Source organism: Mya arenaria, chromosome 6 (genome assembly GCF_026914265.1).
Source record: "Mya arenaria isolate MELC-2E11 chromosome 6, ASM2691426v1".
Lineage (NCBI taxonomy): Eukaryota > Metazoa > Mollusca > Bivalvia > Myida > Myidae > Mya > Mya arenaria.
Genome location: NC_069127.1, coordinates 49,338,299 through 49,360,193, shown reverse-complemented (window position 1 = coordinate 49,360,193; position 21,895 = coordinate 49,338,299). Strand labels below are relative to the sequence as shown.

At 36.1% G+C, this 21,895-nt stretch overlaps 1 protein-coding gene across 1 annotated transcript; it reads left to right on the top strand.

Annotated features, from left to right (window-relative positions):
• Window positions 1-365: 365 nt before the first annotated feature.
• On the top strand, window positions 366-21,355 carry LOC128239235 (synaptotagmin-12-like). Its single transcript, XM_052955784.1, has 10 exons — window positions 366-465; window positions 6,979-7,147; window positions 7,998-8,163; window positions 9,105-9,240; window positions 10,510-10,642; window positions 15,542-15,634; window positions 15,919-16,038; window positions 17,248-17,368; window positions 18,546-18,679; window positions 19,166-21,355. The coding sequence occupies exons 2-10, from the start codon at window positions 6,980-6,982 to the stop codon at window positions 19,334-19,336; spliced, it is 1,242 nt and encodes a 413-aa protein (XP_052811744.1). The 5' UTR covers window positions 366-465; window position 6,979; the 3' UTR covers window positions 19,337-21,355.
• Window positions 21,356-21,895: the final 540 nt, after the last annotated feature.

Here is a 21,895-nt window from a genome sequence, read left to right as displayed (position 1 = left end):
ATCGACCATTCTACTCCACCTACGGACGCGCGTTATTGTATCATGGCAGTTTAGCATAATTGTATTGAACGACTTACAGAATCATTGATTTCTGCCATAGATGAGCATTTCTGCCATATGTTATGCCCGTGTAGCTGTTTTTGTGATAAATGGTTCATTTCTCGGCCGATTCCTGCACCAGCTACTGTCATAGTGTGGGCTTAAAGGATAAACTCATCAAAGTAATTGATATTTATATGGTGTGGTGCGATATTCGTGTGAAGTGGAGTGTACCATGTCGGAAACTTATGGTCGTTCGAACGTGTGTTTGAATAGCCTATATATGACGATTGTGTTGACTTCTAAACAGATGCTGTTAATCACTGTTGGATTTTGCTGAAAGATCGTTACGGTTCTAGAAACTTCACGCGGACTGTATTTCGTGTAGACTTTGTAAAAAAGGATCATTTAAAGTCGTTATACAAGGTAAATATATTCGGACACTGTTCAGATTTGTTTTTTTTATTTGTACGTTTACAATGATGCACCAGTCAGTTGTAACCACGCCCCCCCCCCCCCCCCCGGTCCGGAAATAGCCGGGAAAATGGGCCGTGTTTTTACCTTTCAGGTGGCCTCGCAGTGCCGGGTAAATGCGGTGGTTTTGTCATCGTGCAAAATCTGGCGGGGAATGGGCCTAACCTAGGGACCCTTGGGTGCGGAGGCATTTGGCGGAGATTTTACCATCAGTTCGTTCCCGCAGGGCGGAGATTTTACCCGGTGTAGGCTGGGCCGAAAGTCAAAGTGCCCGCTATTCCCCGGACCTGGGGTGGGGGGCGTGGTAACAATTGACTGGTGTATAAGAGTCCATATTTAGGTTCGTACTGCATTTGTGAAAAACATTCAACGTGTTATAAAATACAATTTGCAATTCAAAGTTAATTGAACGAATGTATGAAGATCCTAGCTCGAGTACATTCATAGGGTTTAAATATTTTTAATTACCGTGCGAGATAGTTCTATTATAACGCTTTTCTTGAAACATACAGTGTTTTATTTAGTATCTATATGTGCGAGTTGCGATTAAATAAAGTAAAAAAAATATGCAAGAACAATCTTATACAAACTTATATATCTCAGGTTCGCGTTTAAAGATGCACTCACACAGATTGAACGTTTCGATAACTTTTTTTTATTTTTTGTCTGAGAACGAACCGACTAATGAGAAAATGCATGGAAACCAATCACATGAGACTGCTGTCAAAAACGTAGATCGCAGATTTTTATATTTAAGTTCAAAAAGAGATGTTTTATGCATTTTCTTAAACCGTTAGTAACGCTTTTAGCCATAAGATATTAGTTTCGAACGAAAATATATAAATCTGCGATCTGATCTTTGTCAGCAGTCTTTTATCACTGGTTTGCAGATATTCACGCAAAAATTGGCTCATTCCAAGACAAAAATAAAAATGTTTTCAAAATGGTATATTTGTGAGAGTGCAGCTTTGTTTGGCAATACTTTAAGATTCGAAAAGATATAACATTTGTATCATTATTTGTTCGTATGTGTTGGTTATCCACTATGGTGGGCATTATTTAATTCAGAATGTTTAATTTATCGAAATATTCTTCATATATGTTAACAGATAATCGACATATGTACTTCACTGAATATTTATATATCTATATACACAGATACCATTAAGACAGTGTTTCTAAGTTCGAGTATGGTGTCAACAACGAAAAGCTATTTTCCATAATTGTGTCCCTGGGGGAAGCCGCTGTTTTCTTTTATTTCCGCTTCTCGCGTTTCGTAAGAAAAACATTTCCGGCTATTGATATTGAAATGACACTCCTCACATATCGCAGGAGGGCGCATGTTTTTAAAGGTGGCTACGTAAATTATCTTTGATTCTGCTCCTATTGAATTGAGATATGTTTAGTTAATGTTTTGTTTGTGAACAGATACAAATTGAAATTAATAATAATAAAAAATATTATAATACGTTTAAACTGTTGGGTAATACACCGATCTTTCCTGCACATATGTCGTGGAAGTGGTTTTAAACTGTTGGGTAATACACCGATCTTTCCTGCACATATGTCGTGGAAGTGGTTTTAAACTGTTGGGTAATACACCGATCTTTCCTACACATTTATCGTGGAAGTGGTTTTAAACTGTTGGGTAATTCACCGATCTTTCCTGCACATATGTCGTGGAAGTGGTTTTAAACTGTTGGGTAATACACCGATCTTTCCTGCACATATGTCGTGGAAGTGGTTTGAAACTGTTGGGTAATACACCGATCTTTCCTGCACATATGTCGTGGAAGTGGTTTGAAACTGTTGGGTAATACACCGATCTTTCCTGCACATATGTCGTGGAAGTGGTTTTAAACTGTTGGGTAATACACCGATCTTTCCTGCACATATGTCGTGGAAGTGGTTTTAAACTGTTGGGTAATACACCGATCTTTCCTGCACATATGTCGTGGAAGTGGTTTGAAACTGTTGGGTAATACACCGATCTTTCCTGCACATATGTCGTGGAAGTGGTTTTAAACTGTTGGGTAATACACCGATCTTTCCTGCACATATGTCGTGGAAGTGGTTTTAAGCAACATGTGTTTTTCCAAATTGTGTCCTGGTGTATTGATAAATTAAACATCGTGATCGAAAGCATAAGCGTACTTACTAGATTATGTAAATTAAAGACAGCAATTTGCAATCGATATTTCCGGACTAGTGTCTGTCATCAAGGGATCATTAAACGGCGGATCTGCATCCATTATTACCGATAATTACTTCACTTTGTTTTCTCGAATAATTGAAACATTAATTAAATGACAACAATACTTTTGAAACGAAATCAATTTGAAAGTTAACTTAATCTACAATTTAACTATTGAAACAAGTCACCATCCTTACTGGAACATAAATGAATATCCAACGATGATTCGAACCAACTGCCTTTCATTTTTAGATAATAACTGCATGATAAACGCGTTTGAAACCATTTATACATGTATATACCATTTTATATTTAAAGGCCTAGTTAAAGGAATGTTTGGCATGATAATCCCCTGATGTGTATCTTCTGCTAATTGCATTGGTGTCACAGTAGGGGCCAATTTCCTGTGTATTCGTTTATTGGCTAGGGCCATTCAGGGTCCATTTCTATTAATAAAACTTCCAAAACTGCACAGCAGGATACTCAAATCGGAGATCTGATAAGAGGGATCAAGGCAAGTAGATTAAGATCAAAACACACAGGTTGTGTACTGTACACATCTTGTTTTTTTATTATTATATTTATTTATTTTTATTTATTTTTATTTTTTTTTATTTATTATTTATTTATTTATTTATTTATTTATTTATTTATTTATTTATTTATTTATTTATTTATTTATTTATTTATTTATTTATTTATTTATTTATTTATTTATTTTATTTATTTATTTTATTTATTTATTTATTTATTTATTTATTTATTATTTTTTTGGGGGGGGGGGGCACTTATAGAAGGCTTAAACTAGGCCTTTAAGTGTCTTTCTATTAAATTACCTATAAAACCTTGAAATACATTAACTATAAAAATAAAAAAAAACATGTAATCGATCGATGACAGTATACTCAAAATATTTATTTGACTTCGATTTTAGTTAAAAGGAGTGCCTATTTAGAACGCGAAGTCTCAGACAATTTGCAATTCAAATGAAATTACCGGATAATATTGCGGGTTCTTCATTATTTCCGTTCCAATGACATTTATTCCTTTAAAAGAAGAAAATGTCAATTTTGTTTGTGTAGGTTTACTGTCTCTAATGTCTTAGAATACCCACACAAGCACCTAAAGTACTCAAGCCATCCATAGACTAACATGCTTTTCTATGTTTAGTTTAAAGTTGTTACTTTTATACATTTAAACAATTCTTATCAAAGAACATACTGGTGGAAAGACGAAATATAAATGGACATAATTATCATAAACATAAAAGTAGACATTGATGCAGTCATTAAAATTCATAAATTTAAAGAGTGACAAGGTTTTGAAAAATTGGACTCCTAGAAGTTACATTGTTTGTCGACCCGCAAATGTGCAGCATTAAGGAATCTGACCCACAAGTGTGCAGCATTAAGGAATCTGACCCACAAATGTGCAGCATTAAGGAATCTGACCCACAAGTGTGCAGCATTAAGGAATCCGACCGCTAAGTGTGAAGCATTAAAGAATCCGACAGCCAAGTTTGCAGCATTAAGGAATCCGACCGCCAAATGTGCAACATTAAGGAATCCGACCGCCAAATCTGCAGCATTAAGGAATCCGACCGCCAAGTGTGCAGCATTAAGGAATCCGACCGCCAAGTGTGCAGCATTAAGGAATCCGACCGCCAAGTGTGCAGCATTAAGGAATCCGACCGGCAAATGTGCAGCATTAAGGAATCCGACCGGCAAATTTGCAGCATTAAGGAATCTGACCCACAATTTTGCAGCATTAAGGAATCTGACCCGAAAATGTGCAGCATTAAGGAATCTGACCCACAAATGTGCAGCATTAAGAAATCTGACCGCCAAGTGTGCAGCATTAAGGAATCCGACCGCCAAGTGTGCAGCATCAAGGAATCCGACCGCCAAGTGTGCAGCATTAAGGAATCCGACCGCCAAGTGTGCAGCATTAAGGAATCCGACCGGAAAGTGTGCAGCATTAAGGAATCCGACCGGCAAATGTGCAGCATTAAGGAATCCGACCGGCAAGTGTGCAGCATTAAGGAATCCGACCGGCAAATTTGCAGCATTAAGGAATCTGACCCACAATTTTGCAGCATTAAGGAATCTGACCCACAAATGTGCAGCATTAAGGAATCTGACCCACAAATGTGCAGCATTAAGGAATCTGACCCGCAAATGTGTGCAGCATTAAGGAATCCGACCCACAAATGTGCAGCATTAAGGAATCTGACCCGAAAATGTGCAGCATTAAGGAATCCGACCCGCAAATGTGCAGCATTATAGAATCTGACCCACAAATGTGCAGCATTAAAGAATCCGACCGCCAAATCTGCAGCATTAAGGAATCCGACCCGAAAATGTGCAGCATTAAGGAATCCGACCCGAAAATGTGCAGCATTAAGGAATCCGACCCGAAAATGTGCAGCATTAAGGAATCCGACCCGCAAATGTGCAGCATTATGGAATCCGACCCGAAAATGTGCAGCATTAAGGAATCCGACCCGAAAATGTGCAGCATTAAGAAATCCGACCCGAAAATGTGTGTATTTGGGATGTCTGATGATCCCATAGTAGATTGGTATCATAAAAAATGTAAAAAGTACTAAAAAATATAAAAAGTATAGATATAAATATATTGCTTTGGCTTTCAAGGATAGAAAAATAAATATTTGAATGTTCGGTTTAATATACATTCAAGGGCAAATATACACATTGTAATAACTTTCAATATATTCTGTATAATGATTATTATAACTAATTTTACATATCAATTTTAAAGGAAGCAAATGCCTTTTTCATGATACTTTCACTTTTACTTTTATTTCATCACCAGGCATTCTTTCGTACACGTTCACATTTTTCAAAGTATGTATTACGATAAAAGGTTTTATTCAAAACTCAATAAAAATGACTTTTAAAACAAATGTTTTGTTCTTTCAAGCCAACTTTGCACAGTGAAAGGATGTTAAGATCTCTCAGAGAATAAGCTTAAGGCCGGGTCAATAGGGATACATGCTTACAATTCCAAACGGATTAGGGCAATTTTGCGTGGATACCATTTTAGACTGAAACAAACGTGAACACATTTCTTTCAATTTCCCTTATCTATGTTGTAAAGAAATCGTTTTGATGTCCGTGAATAGTTAAAACACCGTTAAAAATACGACTTTGCAAAGAAACGTTAGTCAGACAGCTATAATGAAAATATATTCGCTGCCTTTGTATTTAGACTGGTCGCTTGTCAGACATAATGCTTATTCTCCATTGTTAAGGGAAATCACTGTGCTTGAATATCTCTACTCATTCAAACGCATTCCTGTCGTAACTATTGGCGATAAGAAACACAGGGTACAAGTCTAGGACTTACGGCAATGATCAGGTGCTCAGAACTGATAAAGGAAGACATTTATAAACTCATAGAAAGCGATTACGCACCTAGATATCGACCTAACGTGTATTTTATATCACTTATTAGAACGTTTAATCTTAAGTTTTCCCTCATTTGAATCATAATAAAAAAATAACATTCATTCATATTCGAACATATTAATGCAAGACAATTGCTATCACCTTACAATCTGGAATTAAATTATAGGATAAAAATTAGATTTTAATTCTGTTGGTGAAAGCTCTTAACAGTGTTGGTGAGTGTGTTGTTGTCCGTGTCAATTATTATTCCTTAACATTCCAGGATGAGTGTCGTCAGGATTGCTCTTTTCGTTGAATCCCTTAACAGTGGTGGCGTTTGTGTTGTTGGCCGCGTTAATTATTACCCCTTATCATTTCAGGATAAGTGACGTCGGGATTGTCCTCTTTGCGAAAGCCCTTAACAATGGTCGTGATTGTGTTGTGGTTGTTTCGATTATTATCGCTTAACATTTCAGGATAAGTGACGTCAGGATTGCCCTCTTTGCGAAAGCCCTTAACAGTGGTGGCGATTGTGTTGTTGGCCGTGAAAATTATTATCCCTTATCATTTCAGGATAAGTGACGTCATTATTGCCCTGTTGGTTGAAGCCCTTAACAGTGGTGGCGATTGTGTTGTGGTTGTTTCGATTATTATCCCTTAACATTTCAGGATAAGTGACGTCAGTATATTCCTGTTGGTAAAAGCCCTTAACAATGGTCGTGATTGTGTTGTGGGCGTGTCAATTATAATCCATTACCATTCCAGAATGAGTGACGTCAGTATTTTCCTGTTGGTTAAAGCCCTTAATAATGGTCGTGATTGTGTTGTGGGCGTGTAAGTTATTATCACTAAACATTTCAGGATGAGTGACGTTGGTATTGCGATGTTGGTGGTAGCCCTGATAGTTGTGGCGGTTGTGTTGTTGGCCGTATTAATTCGTATATTCGGCGTCTACAGAATAACTTCCTGTTTTGCTACGAGCGAGGAAAAGGCTGTGTTGACAAAGAACGAGCAATACAATGGATACATGGTAAGTTATTAAAACATAGATTTCAATAAAATATCGTCATGTTATGTTTTGTGTAAAATTGTTTAAGCACTATCTTTAATTTATTTATTTCAAGGACCAATACAGGTTCTGGTTCTGGTGACGTACGGATATACATACGGAATGTTCCAGTTCCTTATACGAGGACATACTACCAGAAACAAATTTTGCTGATTTACGAAGCCAGTTTCTACATTTGGCTTATTTGCAAGATGTTACGCGAGACTGTCATATTTTACTTTAGGGAGATATCGAATAAAAGACATTTGTCATACTTGATTAACAATAGTCTTGATAATCATAACTATAATAGCTTTTTATATGCTGACTGGTCGCTATATACTGTTGTGACGTAATCTCTCATAAAAGTATTCACACGAGACAGTTAAAATTGCTGCCAGGAGTGTGTTGATTCTATCTAATTGAAAAGGTTTTTAATTTGCATTTATCAACACTTTTTTGTTCGTGTTGTTTTGGCATTGCATGTCTATATAACATGTTCATTTCTTCACTACATGAATATGCTGTATACTAAAATACTAGGCGTTTAAAACGGGATTCTTTTAATCCCTTAACATGAAAAAATCGTAAAACAATCCGTTCTGGTACAAATAATTGGACTGACTTGTCCGGTTTGTGGCCTCAAAGGAAGTATATGTCTCGACAGGAGCTGTATGAGCGAAAGAGTCGAAGGAGCTAGGACCAATCGACCACCAACCAAAGCCTGATTCGCCAATGCTTTTGAATGACGTCCGGAAGCCCGTGGAGTGAAGCAAGGTGGATCAGTATTGATCAGCGAGTTATAAATAATGGTTAATTTCCTCCTGTTAAGGTTGGTTCCGAGTCATCGGAGATCACGGCGGACCGGGGGGCGGGCAAGTATGTCGAGTACGACACGCTACAGACTGACCCCCGATACGTGGACCTCGAGTCCCACTCGCCCCCCAGGGAGGAGAGCGCCCGGAGCAGCCCAGTATCGATAGGGACTGGATCTATGGGTATGATAACCTAGACAGTAGCAAACTATTTGAGCTGTTAATAGTATGCATAAGGCAGTCTGAAAATGAGCCTATTTCTAGATAATAACTTTCAAATTTAAAAGCGAAGAAAAATCTTGTCTTATACGAAATTTGTTGAAAAAATAAAGTCAAGCCTGTCAATGATTACATGATGCTAGCCCTCATGTTAGTTGTGGATTCATAATTGTGCTATAGGGTCCATGGGCATGTCCCCTTGGAAAGTTTTCGAAACCATGATGCAGTCTGGTGCATTCTTGTTGTTCTGAGGTGTTTTATCTAGGACTGGAAAATAGACAGTTTTAGGATCATGTAGTCAACTACGTATACTGCTCTTTTGGATGATTGTTTTTTTCCGTTAAAATCATGTGGATTCAGCCGCGTACTCGCTTAATGGCAGCTACGCGCCTGACATCAACTATTTGATGTAACCGAGGTACAGATAGGAAACTATTATATATAGGCTAGGAATAAATAGTTTGCTTCTGGCCACTGTAGGTAGGATTCATTTGAGTACAAGCTTTAATTGTGTTATGCAGAAGTCTGTTTCGTAAGGAATAATAGCGCCGCTTTTGAAAACAGAGTTAACACGAACACGTTGTCAGCTTTCGGAACACCTCGACCATTATCCAACGTGTCATTCATTCCAGTACAGTGTTTTCGTTATCGGATAGGTATTTTGTACGTTATAATACTTCAGTTAATCGCCGGCGTCCTCATCACATTTTCGTACATCTTTAAGCCTATATACGAGATATATCCCGAAGTTTGCCGGAGATGGCCGAGTTTTTACGATTGGTTTCACAAACGCCATTCATACTCTCTGGTGTCTTAAATCCATATCATCAACGTCGTCATAGCGATGGCTCCACATGTGGTGAAAGATAATTGTTAAAGCCAATACATTTCAATTTATTTTTCAGCTTCCGACGCCGAATTTGGTCACGGTATAAAACGAGCAGAATCCTGCGACAGCGTGGCATCCGATTCTTCCGTACTTGAAATGCAGCCGGATATGCCAAAATTCGGACAGCTCGAGTTTGCCCTCGAATATGACAGGTATTTGTCACCTCAAGTGAAATAATGTTTGAATTTACTTGCCCTTATTAAGTCACAAAGAAAAATACATGGAGTAAACTGTTTTAATAGTATTCCCTGTATTTCCCTGTATACCTGACCATGTTTTTGTAGTTATCATAACATAATTATCAACAATTACAGAAGTGTAATGTAAATTGTTCAGTTTCGTACGAAACACTTCTGCATAATGCCTTAAGAATATGAAGTACCTTTTCGTTAAGACGACAAATATTTGCTATACCATATTTAAATAGATTTTTGTAAAGTATTCAAATTTCCCATTTGTAAAAGACGAGTAGGTTTCTTAATTTGATAATGTTATGCCAATATCCGTGATGTTATCTGTGATGGTGGCTAATTACCGGAGTGTTGTCTCGCCAATACAGATGTATAAGATATCACACTGTTGACTTCAACCGAATTCTTACAAATCTTCAGGCGGCAACAATATTATGTTTCAGAGAGTCTGCCTTGAATGAATATAAATGGCAATGTGGGGCATGTTTAGGCATGCTGATCTTCTTAACAACTGAAATACTGTCATTGCGACTGTTTGATGAATTATCAGATACGTAATAAATTCACCAAAGCCATGTATTATTTATTAGTATGAGTTTAGAGACAATCAAGGTTACAGGTCATAAATAAATAAATACATTCCCCTTTTATATATTATACAGTGAATTGCACAGTTATAGACAAAGTTACACTGATTCCTAAGTTGTCACGACCCCAAACTACGTGTAAATGAAGAAAGTTCCACGTATACAGATAATATTCAGGAAGGGTATAAAGATATTCTTCATGATAAGAAAACGTAACATTGGTTAAATGTATAAAATATATTTAATGAAGTGTTTAATATATTGCGTAGGAGAACACTGTATGTGGAGAAAATGTAAAAAAGTAAACCATTATGAAACAAGTTAGCAGCCTGCTACGCGAATGTTTTCAAATAAAAAAAAAACATTGAATTTGAAACCCTATTAAGATCATGTCAAAGTTTTGTAGAGCTTCAGAATTTAGTATTGATTCGGCTGACATATTAAACACTTCAATATAAGGCATGTCATACTTTCGGAGAATTTGAAATGATTATGATTCCAGGAGATAAGATTGCCAATTTGTCCCTAGATTTATAGTCATCTCATTGTGTTACTATATAAGAAAGTATCCGAACTCATAATTAGACCGATAAGACTGGCCGATATACATGGATAAAGTCTACTTTATGTGCGATTATTTCAGGGAAGTATCCGAGCTGGTAGTTAGTGTCATTCAGGCGAGGGACCTCACTGCAAACCAGTACACAGGCACCCTGGACACCTATATACGGGGAATGATCCAACCCGCCGAGGCTGAATTCAAACTGCAGACCAAGGTATATTGAGATATGTACAGCCATTTTAACTTGGAATTAAACCATATTATTCCATTTTCAAGACACCAATGAACGACACAATCCAGTGACAGTCGATAAATGGTTTTACCGCGCAGATCAAAATTGCCTTAGGCCAAACAAATAACTGTTTGTTTCTAATTTCATTGCCAAAAATATACTTGATAGACTCCGTAAAAAAGATGTACCTGTAAACTTATATAACGCAGGACGGGTATAGAAACAGTTAAATTTATATAATATATAACGTATGCAGGGTGTAGACACAGTTCTATACAATTGTATAACGTAGAATGGATGTAAAAACAGTTCTATAAAATGATATAACGTAGGATGGATGTAGACACAGTTCTATATAATGATATAACGTAAGATGGATGTAGACACAGTTCTATATAATGATATAACGTAAGATGGATGCAGACAAAGTTCTATATAATGATATAACGTAAGATTGATGTATACACAGTTCTATATGATGATATAACGTAAGATGGATGTATACACAGTTCTATATAATGATATATAGGAGATATTATGATAGGACGTTTTTCTGGTGACCTGTATCACGTCGAGTTCGGTGTGTAAACACGTATCCGTCGAGACCGCAGGATATTGAATGAATGTAGACACAGTTCTGTATAATGATATTACATACAAAGTTCTATATAAGGATATAACGTACATTTAGTGTAAAAAAATTGTGAGTACACTTTTATTGATACTGAAAAATCGGAGGAAATGGGTAGATATAGTTCTATTTATTTATATGCCCAAAATTAACCATATAATTATTAATTAAAAAATACTCGTTAAGCATTCTGTAATGAACAAAAATAATTTTGTTCTGTTTCATTTGAAACGTGTCCACAAAATGGAAACGATAATATAAAATGGTGCTGCAAATCAGTTTGTGAACCCAATTTTTTTTTCGCAAGATCTTTGCATGTGTACGCTTTATGTCACCGTAGCATTGTGAGCTTGTTTCTCTCGTAAAGTTATTTTTGGTCATCTTAAAAGGACTAGACACCAGATGGTCCCATAATCGGCAAATACAGTATTTCCCTCAAAACTAACCTAGAATTGTCAAAATGAGCTAGTAATGTGCTGATTATAGATTTTACATAATCTAAGAATACTTTTTCGCTGTCTTGGCTGAGTGTACCCGTTTAAAAATAGCTCCTCTGTATAGCGGTATAGTTAGCATGTGGAAGTCACGTGATTAGTACAGATAAATATACCGATGATATTTTAAACTTTTCTGTCATGAACATGGTAGACAAACCCAGTAAATTTCGACTTGGAAAAACCCCGCAAAACTGCGATAGAAACATGTGATACATCAGTCAGATTGAATGTGTTGTACTCAACGATATCAATTGTATGTAAGTTTTCGACTTTTTTTCCTGCAATTGTATCATCTTGGGTCAAGTCCCTTTAACAAAGTTATCCTTCAAAGTTTGGCTACTGGGCGTGTCCCTATTGTTTCTGCTATATCATTTAAGTTAGAGCATTTACTGTTTTTTTGTTGTTGTTACTTTTTTAAGAACCTTGTTCGCCTCCTTGACTTTTTTCTAACGAATGAAGCTCAACTGCTTATACTGTGTTATCTGAGAACACTGCATATAAAATGTACATTACATATATTCCATATTATTAATAAATAAACTTATTGTTGGACTATTTATCGGATCATACTGTCATTGAAACTATATGTAATAGCTTACAAACGATCGCTGCTAGAATTGTAGGAAGCTTACGTAATTTAAAAAGAAATCAAAACCGTTGGAAGCATTATCTTCCCACATAGAATTGAGGAATAGTCGGACCAGGAGATATTTATGGACAATAAAGTTCAAATTACCAGCCACTAGAGGTTTAATGGAGTATTACATATCTGTTATTAATGGCAGACAATGGAACTGTGTTCCCTTGTGGTATTGTGTCCGGCGTAAGGACATATCTTTATTTGGACTTTCTAAATTACCCATAAGATTAGTTTTTTTTCTTGATTTAAAGAAATTTTCTTAAAAGTACTTCTAGTTTGTGTAACTCGACCATTCTTACGAATAAGGCGGCGACCCTGATGTTTTATTGTCCGTCTGTAAAAAGATGAAACAGAAGGATTTGTTAGTGTGTGTTTTAATATGTACACTCAGTGACAAAATTAAGAACGTTACAATTTCTCTGTTTTCATATTTCTTAGACTTAACTTATGGAAGTGAAGTTATATTGTGTAATTTTATGAATAAACCGACTATCAGTCGTCAGTTCAGCGCAACCGTTCCCTGTGCTTATGAGTTTGAATAAAAAAAGAGAAAGATTTTTCTGAAACCGGGCATGTACTCTATTCAATTGGTCAATTTATTTTGTGTAAATAAAAATGGATTTTAGGGACAGTAACAAAAAGACACTCAAACAATTAAAACTGTAATTAAAATCAAATGGCTAGACTCACTGAAAATCAGTGTTCGGAGGCGGCGTTTGGAATGTTGCTCATTGGGACATCGCGATCATTTGTTGCGGACAACTTCCATTAACTTTTAAAAAGCTGTTGCATTGGTATAACACGGTAGCGACAGTAAAAGATCGTCCAAGAAGAGTTTTGGCACCGCGACAAGACGCCTTTATGAGGAAGACTCGCATCAGAAACCGGTTCAACCAGCCATAGATACCTCACTTCACATTGTAGGTACACATGGATAGGATTTTTCATATCTAAGGTTGATATTATTATTTTTTCACACTTTTAAATGTTTGGTATATTTTTTGCAAATCATTTAGTTTTGTCCAAAATACCTTTGCATTGACTTATTTACTAGGAAATGTACAACTCTTGATTTTGCACGACATTATTATTCATTTATTTAATAAGAAAAGATAAATTCGTCAGTCTTCAACATATTACCACTTAAACACAGGTGTTTTGTGTTCTATATATTCAACACGCTTATACGCAATATGCGTTTTAATTAAACAATATTTTTATTCAAAACGGATCATCACTGGTAATATTATATTCAGGACATTACAATGATAAACACATTCTTTAAAGTTGGAAAATCTTCATATTGAAACCAGTTAAAAACATTTAATGCTTGATATTGTGTTTTCTTTAAGACATCTCATCAATGCAGCGACAACCCGTCGTCGACTAAAACACGCTAGACGTCCTTCGTCGATTATGTTCTTTGTCCAACAAATCGTCAGAACCGGCGGGCTTGGTGTCGACGTCATGCTCTATGGACGAAATGTCAGTGGGGCAAAACATTTTTAACCGATGAGTCTAAATGAACATGTCTTGGAGGTATTATAAAGTTCGATAAAACTGACCGTCTTATTCTTAACGGGAATGCAAATGCTATCACGTTCAGAGAGCAGGTGTTAACTCCAGGGGCTGTTACTATATTACTCCTATAAGCGTTTTCTTCTTCGTGCGACAATGCATGCCCGCATACACCTCGTGCCACAGCGACATAACGGCAACAGGAGCAGATCAAGCCAAGCGATTTCTTCTTCGTGGGATTTTGCAGTACGGTAATGCATGCCCGCATACCCCTCGTGCCAAAGCGACATAACGGCAACAGGAGCAGGTCAAGCTAAGCGTTTTCTTCTTCGTGGGATTTTTGCAGAACGATAATGCATGCCCGCATACCCCTCGTGCCACAACGACATACCGGCAACAGGAGCAGGTCAAGCCAAGCGTTTTCTTCTTCGTGGGATTTTGCAGTACGATAATGCATGCCCGCATACCCCTCGTGCCAAAGCGACATACCGGCAACAGGAGCAGGTCAAGCCAAGCGTTTTCTTCTTTTTATCTGTAATAATACATGTGTCATACTAATGGCCAAATATGTGTTTATAAGGTGTCTGTTTATATTTATAGAAATTGATTCTGATATAATGCCTTTTCTAAGTCATAACTCTTGACCCTGACCGCCTGGTTCATTAGTTTGTTTTTGTTTTTTATATTATATGTGTTATAGTATTATATATTTATCTACATATACACACATATATATGTTTTGAGCGTAAATAAAACTTGAAACTTTTTTATTTCACTATACATTGGATTGATGTGAACTAATTCTTTGTACAAAAATAATATTTACATAGTGATAATTTGCTGACATTGACAATACATGTGAGTGTTCATTATATATTGAAGAAGCTTCTACGTAAAAGACGACTGACGCGGAAAACCACAGGGATTTGAAGAATAAGTGTGAATTAAGTGTTGCGTGAGTCTTATAAGAGCATTCAATCCCACTGATACTTCTTTAACATCACCAGTGTTGTTTCATAGTCCTTTGAGAATATAACATAGCTTAGTGATTCTTGAAAAGAAAATACCGCCCTCAACGAAGTATTGTGACATTCATCATTCGGTTAAAATTTACGCTTTCTAAAGATTACTTTTAGATTGCTTGTTCCTTACTAACCCAATACCATTTAAATGCTAGGTCTAAGGTTTCAGTCTAAGGACATTTGATAAATGTCATCTGAAAGCAAATGTAAACGTCGCCCCAAGTTACACTTTTAGTGATATTTGCATTGTTCACACTTTCGGCAAGTATGATTATTGCCAATCATGCACTCAGGATGTTTACTGATGGCTCTATACATATTTTCAATGCCTGACGAAATAAACATTTAAAAAAAATCTCATTCAACATTGTCTTTTAAATCGACAAATCAAGGTGAGTAAATGGAATTCATTTAAAAAGCTGTTTTTATTACGTGGGAATAAACACACAAGCAAAATGTAGGGGACATGGAATCAATCGATTTCCTCTCTGAAAGAAGCAATAAATAATATCATAAAAAAGCATCGTTTGAATATCCCTTAAGTATTTATACATATACATCTCTTGAATCCAGATCCAACGTAATACCACAGATCCGGTTTACAAGGAGAGGTTCCTGTTTAACATTCCATCAGAGACACTCGAAGAACGCATTCTTCAATTCCAGGTTATACACGACTTTTTTTTATCTATATACCTTTTATATTCCTTATTTTTGTTTTGTTTTATGAGAAATATGGTATGCTTTTCTACATGGAAACTTAAGGACAACATTTTTCTAGGATTTCTGATATCCGTGTTGAGAATTCTTAATTTTATTTATATGCAATGAATTAAATGAGTATTGATGCCATTACATATTGAAATAATATTACATTGTGGCATGCAGTAATATCATTAAGTATTAGTTGCGTGATCTATACTTTGGTTGATTTTAGTCTTATATTTCAGCTGTTTGCTATCGACAAGTACCAACGCCATAAAGTCATCGGGGAGTCTGACCTGCGAATCGGAGATGTGGACCTCAGAAATCCGATCAAAATGTGGCTTAATCTTCGTGATATTGATGACGTAAGATTTAACATTTTTATGCGATTTGTTTAGAACTATATTCGACAAATGTGAATCCATTAAAATCAAGTCACATTTCGATACATGAAGTACTTCTTCAAAGCTTCAATCTCACCGATTGAACGTTTTGACAACTTTTTTTTATTTTTTGTCTTGGAACGAGCCAATTTTTGCGAAAATCCATGGAAACAAGTTAAATAAGACTGCTGACAAAACATTAGATCGCAGATATTTGTTTTTACGCTCAAAAAATGATGTTTTATGCATTTTTCTTAAACCGTTAATAACGGTTTAGGCCATATAACATACATTTTCGAAAGGAAATATGAAAATCTACGATCTGATTTTTGGTCAGAAATCTTATATTATTGGTTTGAAGATATTTACACAAAAATTTGCTCTTTCCAAGACAAAAAATATAAAAGTTATAAATATGGTAAATCTGTGAGAGTGCAGCTTTTAACTGATTCCAATGTTTCGAACTTGTATACGTGAAGGATTATCTGTTGACGAATATTTAAGAAATCGGATCCAAAACTAAGTTAGTCCTCTGATAGTTGTATTAAATTGAAACATGTTAACTGTTATAACCCGGTGACCCATATCATGGTATCGTTTGGGTATTTGTTTACTGGTTACTAATAAAAGAAATGACCGAACATACAGCATACATTAAAGTATAACAGTTTGTAAAGTTGGTCATTGTTTCAACAAAAATCGGACGAAAATGACATATATCACGACTGCAACATAAATGACGCAACGCCATAGGTTTAGTACAGGTCACGTGGTGACCCCATATTTTTCAATATCGGTTCACCAAATTTATATCGAACCAATATGGCGTCTTTTTCCGATGAAACATTTAAACATGTAAACAGGTAATCGACGTGATATATACTTTTCGAGGTTAGTAGGTAACCCAATGTGGGATATATGGGGCGCAGGAAACCATGTATGCTTTCCTCTGCCCATTACATCCAATATCGGGTCACCTAATAACTAACAAACTATATACGGGGCGCACGATACTATATTTTGGTTTCCCTTGCCCCGTATATCCAATATCGGGTCACCTACTAACGCCGTAACTTACAATAATGCAATATGTGAAGACCAAAGAAACGTGTTTGTTTTATTACTTTTGGTAATTATTTTTACAGGAATCTTATGATACAACTCTTAATGGCAATACTTTCTTTGTTATAGAAACCGACCGAGTTCGGCGATATAATGTTTTCACTGAGCTATCTCCCGACGGCGGAAAGGCTGACAATCGTCATCGTGAAAGCCAGGAACCTTAAATGGAATGCAGGAAAAGATACAGGAGGTAAGTTTGGCGGGTTATGATATTGTGTAACCAAATCTCTCTTGACTTCAAAAACTATAGTCACGTATGTTTGTCAACTATTCTCCAATGGTTTATCAAACAACTGTTTTCAAGGTAACGTGCTTTTAGATAGACCGTTTAAACTGATTGAAATAGTTGAAAAGAAAATTATGATACTCCTTGACAGCCCTCAATTATCGGTTGTGCAATGTTGTTGTGCATATAGCAAAATACGCTCCCTTACATTCCCGCTTTTTGTTCAAAGCTGGTTCAGTTCACTAGCGGATCAAGAGGGGTGGGGGGGGGGCCGCACCCAGCGCGCGCGATCACCCCCCTTCCCCTATAAGTCCAAGTTTACTTTATTATTTAAATATAGGAGAAAAAAGGTAATAAAATACGCCCAAAATGCACCATTTCGGAATTGTTTATATTTTCTTGGTGGACTACCCCCATCTCCCTGCAAACACTATTAACCAACTGAATTTCGATTCTGAGGGAGGGGCGCAAGCCAAAAGGTTCCGCACTTAATGTTCGCCCCCTCTAACGTCAAATCCTTCATCCGCCACTGTAGTTAGTTACGATGATGAACTGCTTGCATGAACCTACTGTGTTATATAGAACAGTACCATTATCTACCCAGATAATGCACTAATGGGCACTTGAAATATTAAATTACGCGAAAATGACCTTTTGAACATAAGATTCCTAAATAAAACCCATGAATTTATCTAAACTGAAATTTGAGCGTTTTCATGGCAACCAATACCTTTCTTCTGTCTCCTTTGTCTCATTTATTTTCTAATTGTATTCATGACATGGTACACTTTCCTACTGACTTACTGACACACAGACCTACTGACCAAATGTAACATTACACGATGCTCTATAATCAGAATAACGTGATACTGTAAAATAGGTGTATGATGACACACAATGTACCTGCACACACATATCTATATGGTAAAGGTTGTTATCATTTCAGCGCACGTGCGTCACAGTTTGTGTGCCCACTTGGTAAAACTCTTTGACAGTGAAAACTACTTGCGGCGAACGAATCTGCACCCGACATTCCGAACGCAATAAAGTATTTTCACTGCAAAGGACATCGTGCTAGGAACGTTTTTGGCCCAATCTTTTTAAAATTAAGGGTTACTAGTATATATGGTTTCTATTTCAGACCCGTTTGTTAAAGTTTACCTGTTGCAAAATGGAAAGAAAGTTAACAAAAAGAAAACTACCGTGAAAAGGGGCGAGCAAAACCCGATATTCAATGAAGCGATGATCTTCTCTGTTCCCTCGTCGGCCCTGCCAGTAAGTTTGAGTAAATACCGTACGACCCATGAACACCATGTATTAAGCTTATTCTCGGACAAGGTCCATTTCTAAATCAAGTATTTTGATAGAGGCTGTTAAACACTACGTTTATGTGTTGCCTGTTTTTGCAATACTTTGCCTTGGTGTAGGGAAAATGTGTTTGGTTGTTTGCCGTCTGCACACTTTTAAATGTTTTATGAGTTAATTTATGCAAGTGCTACATTTTATGATTCATTGAGTCTAACTTTTACTATAGAATAATTTTAGATAAAAGTTTTGAAATATATTTAACATTTCAAATCATAACAGTACATAGAGGTACTCGTTATAACCAAGGAATGTTAAATGGACTTTAATAGCATGTGTAATGCAGCTTATTAAAACTGTAAATATGTTATTCGTCATAAAATAAATACATATCTTATGTAACTTGGTCGTCATTGTAAATCTTAACGCAATGTTTTATTTTTGTGTGAATTGCAGACGGTACAGTTGAGAATAACAGTTGCCGAGTTATTGCCAGACAACAAGACACCGTCTTTAGGTCACGTGATCGTCGGTGCTAGTACATCTGGTACGGAGGTTTCTCACTGGAATCAAATGATGACGTCACTGCGAAAGCCAGTTGCAATGTGGCATTATCTAAGAAAATGATGTTATAGATAAATATGTCATAATCATAATTTTACCAAAGTTTTAACCGCGAATGCAAAGAGCATCGAATGAATGTACGAAATGCTCATGAAGATTTTGTATCGAAAATACTGGTTTTCCAAAGAAATTCAATCTCTACGTATCTTCAAAATCATTATTTCGTATTTCGTCGTTCCAATTATGGTCGGGGATTCACAGCATGTTCATTTGGCAGATGAATATTTCTCTAGACTTCAAGACCTCGTTATCAAAACACTTCCAGCGGAGTTAAAAGAAGTGAAAGTCATCTTATTTATACGCTTCGGAAATCGTCTGCAATCTTCCAATGGTTACCGTTCGTGGTTATTTTCCTGATTGTACAGTGGTGAAAGTGTTAGCCCTTGTTCAACATAGTTGTAATTTGTAGATACATCGCTGATTGGGTGCAATGGACATGTTCCATGAATAGTTCGTGTATCAATTCTTCGATATTTTTGCCTATTTTATGTTTTTATTGTTTGCTTTGATAACTGCTAGCTTTTAAAAACAATTTTAAAACACACAAAAAAACATGTTAATAACAAAATTCATTCAGAGAATTTGGACACATCCGTTGGCATCTACATTGTGTATTTGACCTCAATCACGAAGTCAAATTCTATTATATTTTGTACGTACATTTTTGTCTTTTTTCTACATGGAACTAAAATTGTAAAATGTAAATAGATCTGAAAAGTAATCAAAAACGGACTGATCCTGTTCATCTTAATTATACAAATGGGAATTTCTCCAAACATATTTAGGTTTTCATTATTTGTATATACCTATTTCGCGTTAAATGCATTATCCGCATCAGCATAACACAACAATATTATAAGTTAACATCCATTTAAATTAAAAGGATTTGTCAAATTCAACCTATTTGTTTGTCAAATTAGGTTGTTGAAGTAAATCCTGTTTCACCAGATGCACACTAAGTCTAACACTGACAAATAGCTAAACAGTCTATTGTATTCATTTTTTATTCTCTAGGGAGTCGCCGCTTTGTTGATCTGTTCGGCCTTCCGTCCGTCACACCCTTGTCCGCAGAATAATTTTGATAAAAAAAACTAGATATATGGATAAATGGCCATGAGTAAAGTGCAGTGCACAAGAACCATAATCCTATCATGCATTTTAATTAAGTCATCTTCATTTAACTTTTTATCGCAATTGATGCTTGTCCGGACTATACCTCATGGGATTAAAATAAAACTTGGTTTATATAATTAAATGTGGCAAAGAGAGGAAGTGCAGTGCACAGTTACCATAATCCTACCATGCATATATTTGAAGTTATCTCCACCTAACCATTTTTACATAATTTGTAGTTGCGCACCCTTTTCCGGAAAATAACTTCCAAACTTCTGATGGGGTTGAAATAAAACTTGTTTTATAGATAGATGACAATGAGTACAAGTGCAGTGCACAATCATGCATATTATTTAAGTTACTTCCGTTACCATTTTTTTCATGATTGGTGCTTGTCCGGGCCATATCTTGGAAAATACTAAATGGTTTAAAATGGAAGCTCAAATATAGATAGATGGCAATGAGAGAAAGTGTAGTGCACAAGAACCATGATTCTGCCCTGCATATATTGATGGGATAGGAATTGGGGTGAAGATATTCACGAATGAAAGTGTCTCATAAGCCCAACGGGCTGGCCCTTAACTAAGAGGGGTGACACTATAATAAACAAACACTTTACCTTTTTACATTGAAGTTATCTTCCCTAACATATGACATATTGGCCTTATTTGATAGTTTTCGAAAATCGGATTTTGTTTCATTTCTTGAAAGTTAATTCTCAAACCTAACCATTTCTTTCTCCATATCTGCCAATATATTTCAAACGTGTGTATAAAATGCTACAACCACTAACCTTTCACCAGCAAAATGTATTACAATTTCTGCCATTTTATAGAAAATAGGCACATGGCGAGCATCCATCGATTCCAGCGATATTCTTGTTTCCTTTAGATGTGTTCATATGTTGTGTTAAGCCTTTCCTTTTGTACGTCACATAAATATATATTATATTGAAATAAATTTTATCTTACTGTTACATTCTGTTTTATTTCTTATAATCCCTGTTCGTCTGGTAACCACTTTATGTGTACTTTATACATCAGTGTGGACAAGATAACTGAATGGTGGTATAGGAGTCCGTTCGTCTTTCTAGCAGGAGCCCCGAACAAGCGCACTTTGTCGTTTCTCTCCATATGTACACCGTAAACATTCGGAACTCCTAGGCCATTTTTATTGAAAAAAACTCGGGTGTATATGGACGGTTTACATACTCAGAATTCGGTATGTTTAAGTCCGCTGCATATGGATCGCGTAGTAATTTAATTTAGCAGTTAAGCTTAATGACTGAACTCTCGGGAATCTTAATCATGTTTGCAATAATACACATCAATGGCAATCAGTTTAAACTCAGATCAATAAATACAAGCTAAAACACTACATTTAATTAATGATATAATTAAAAAAAATACGAACTACTTCTACTGATGTACCGGCATACATCCGAGGTTG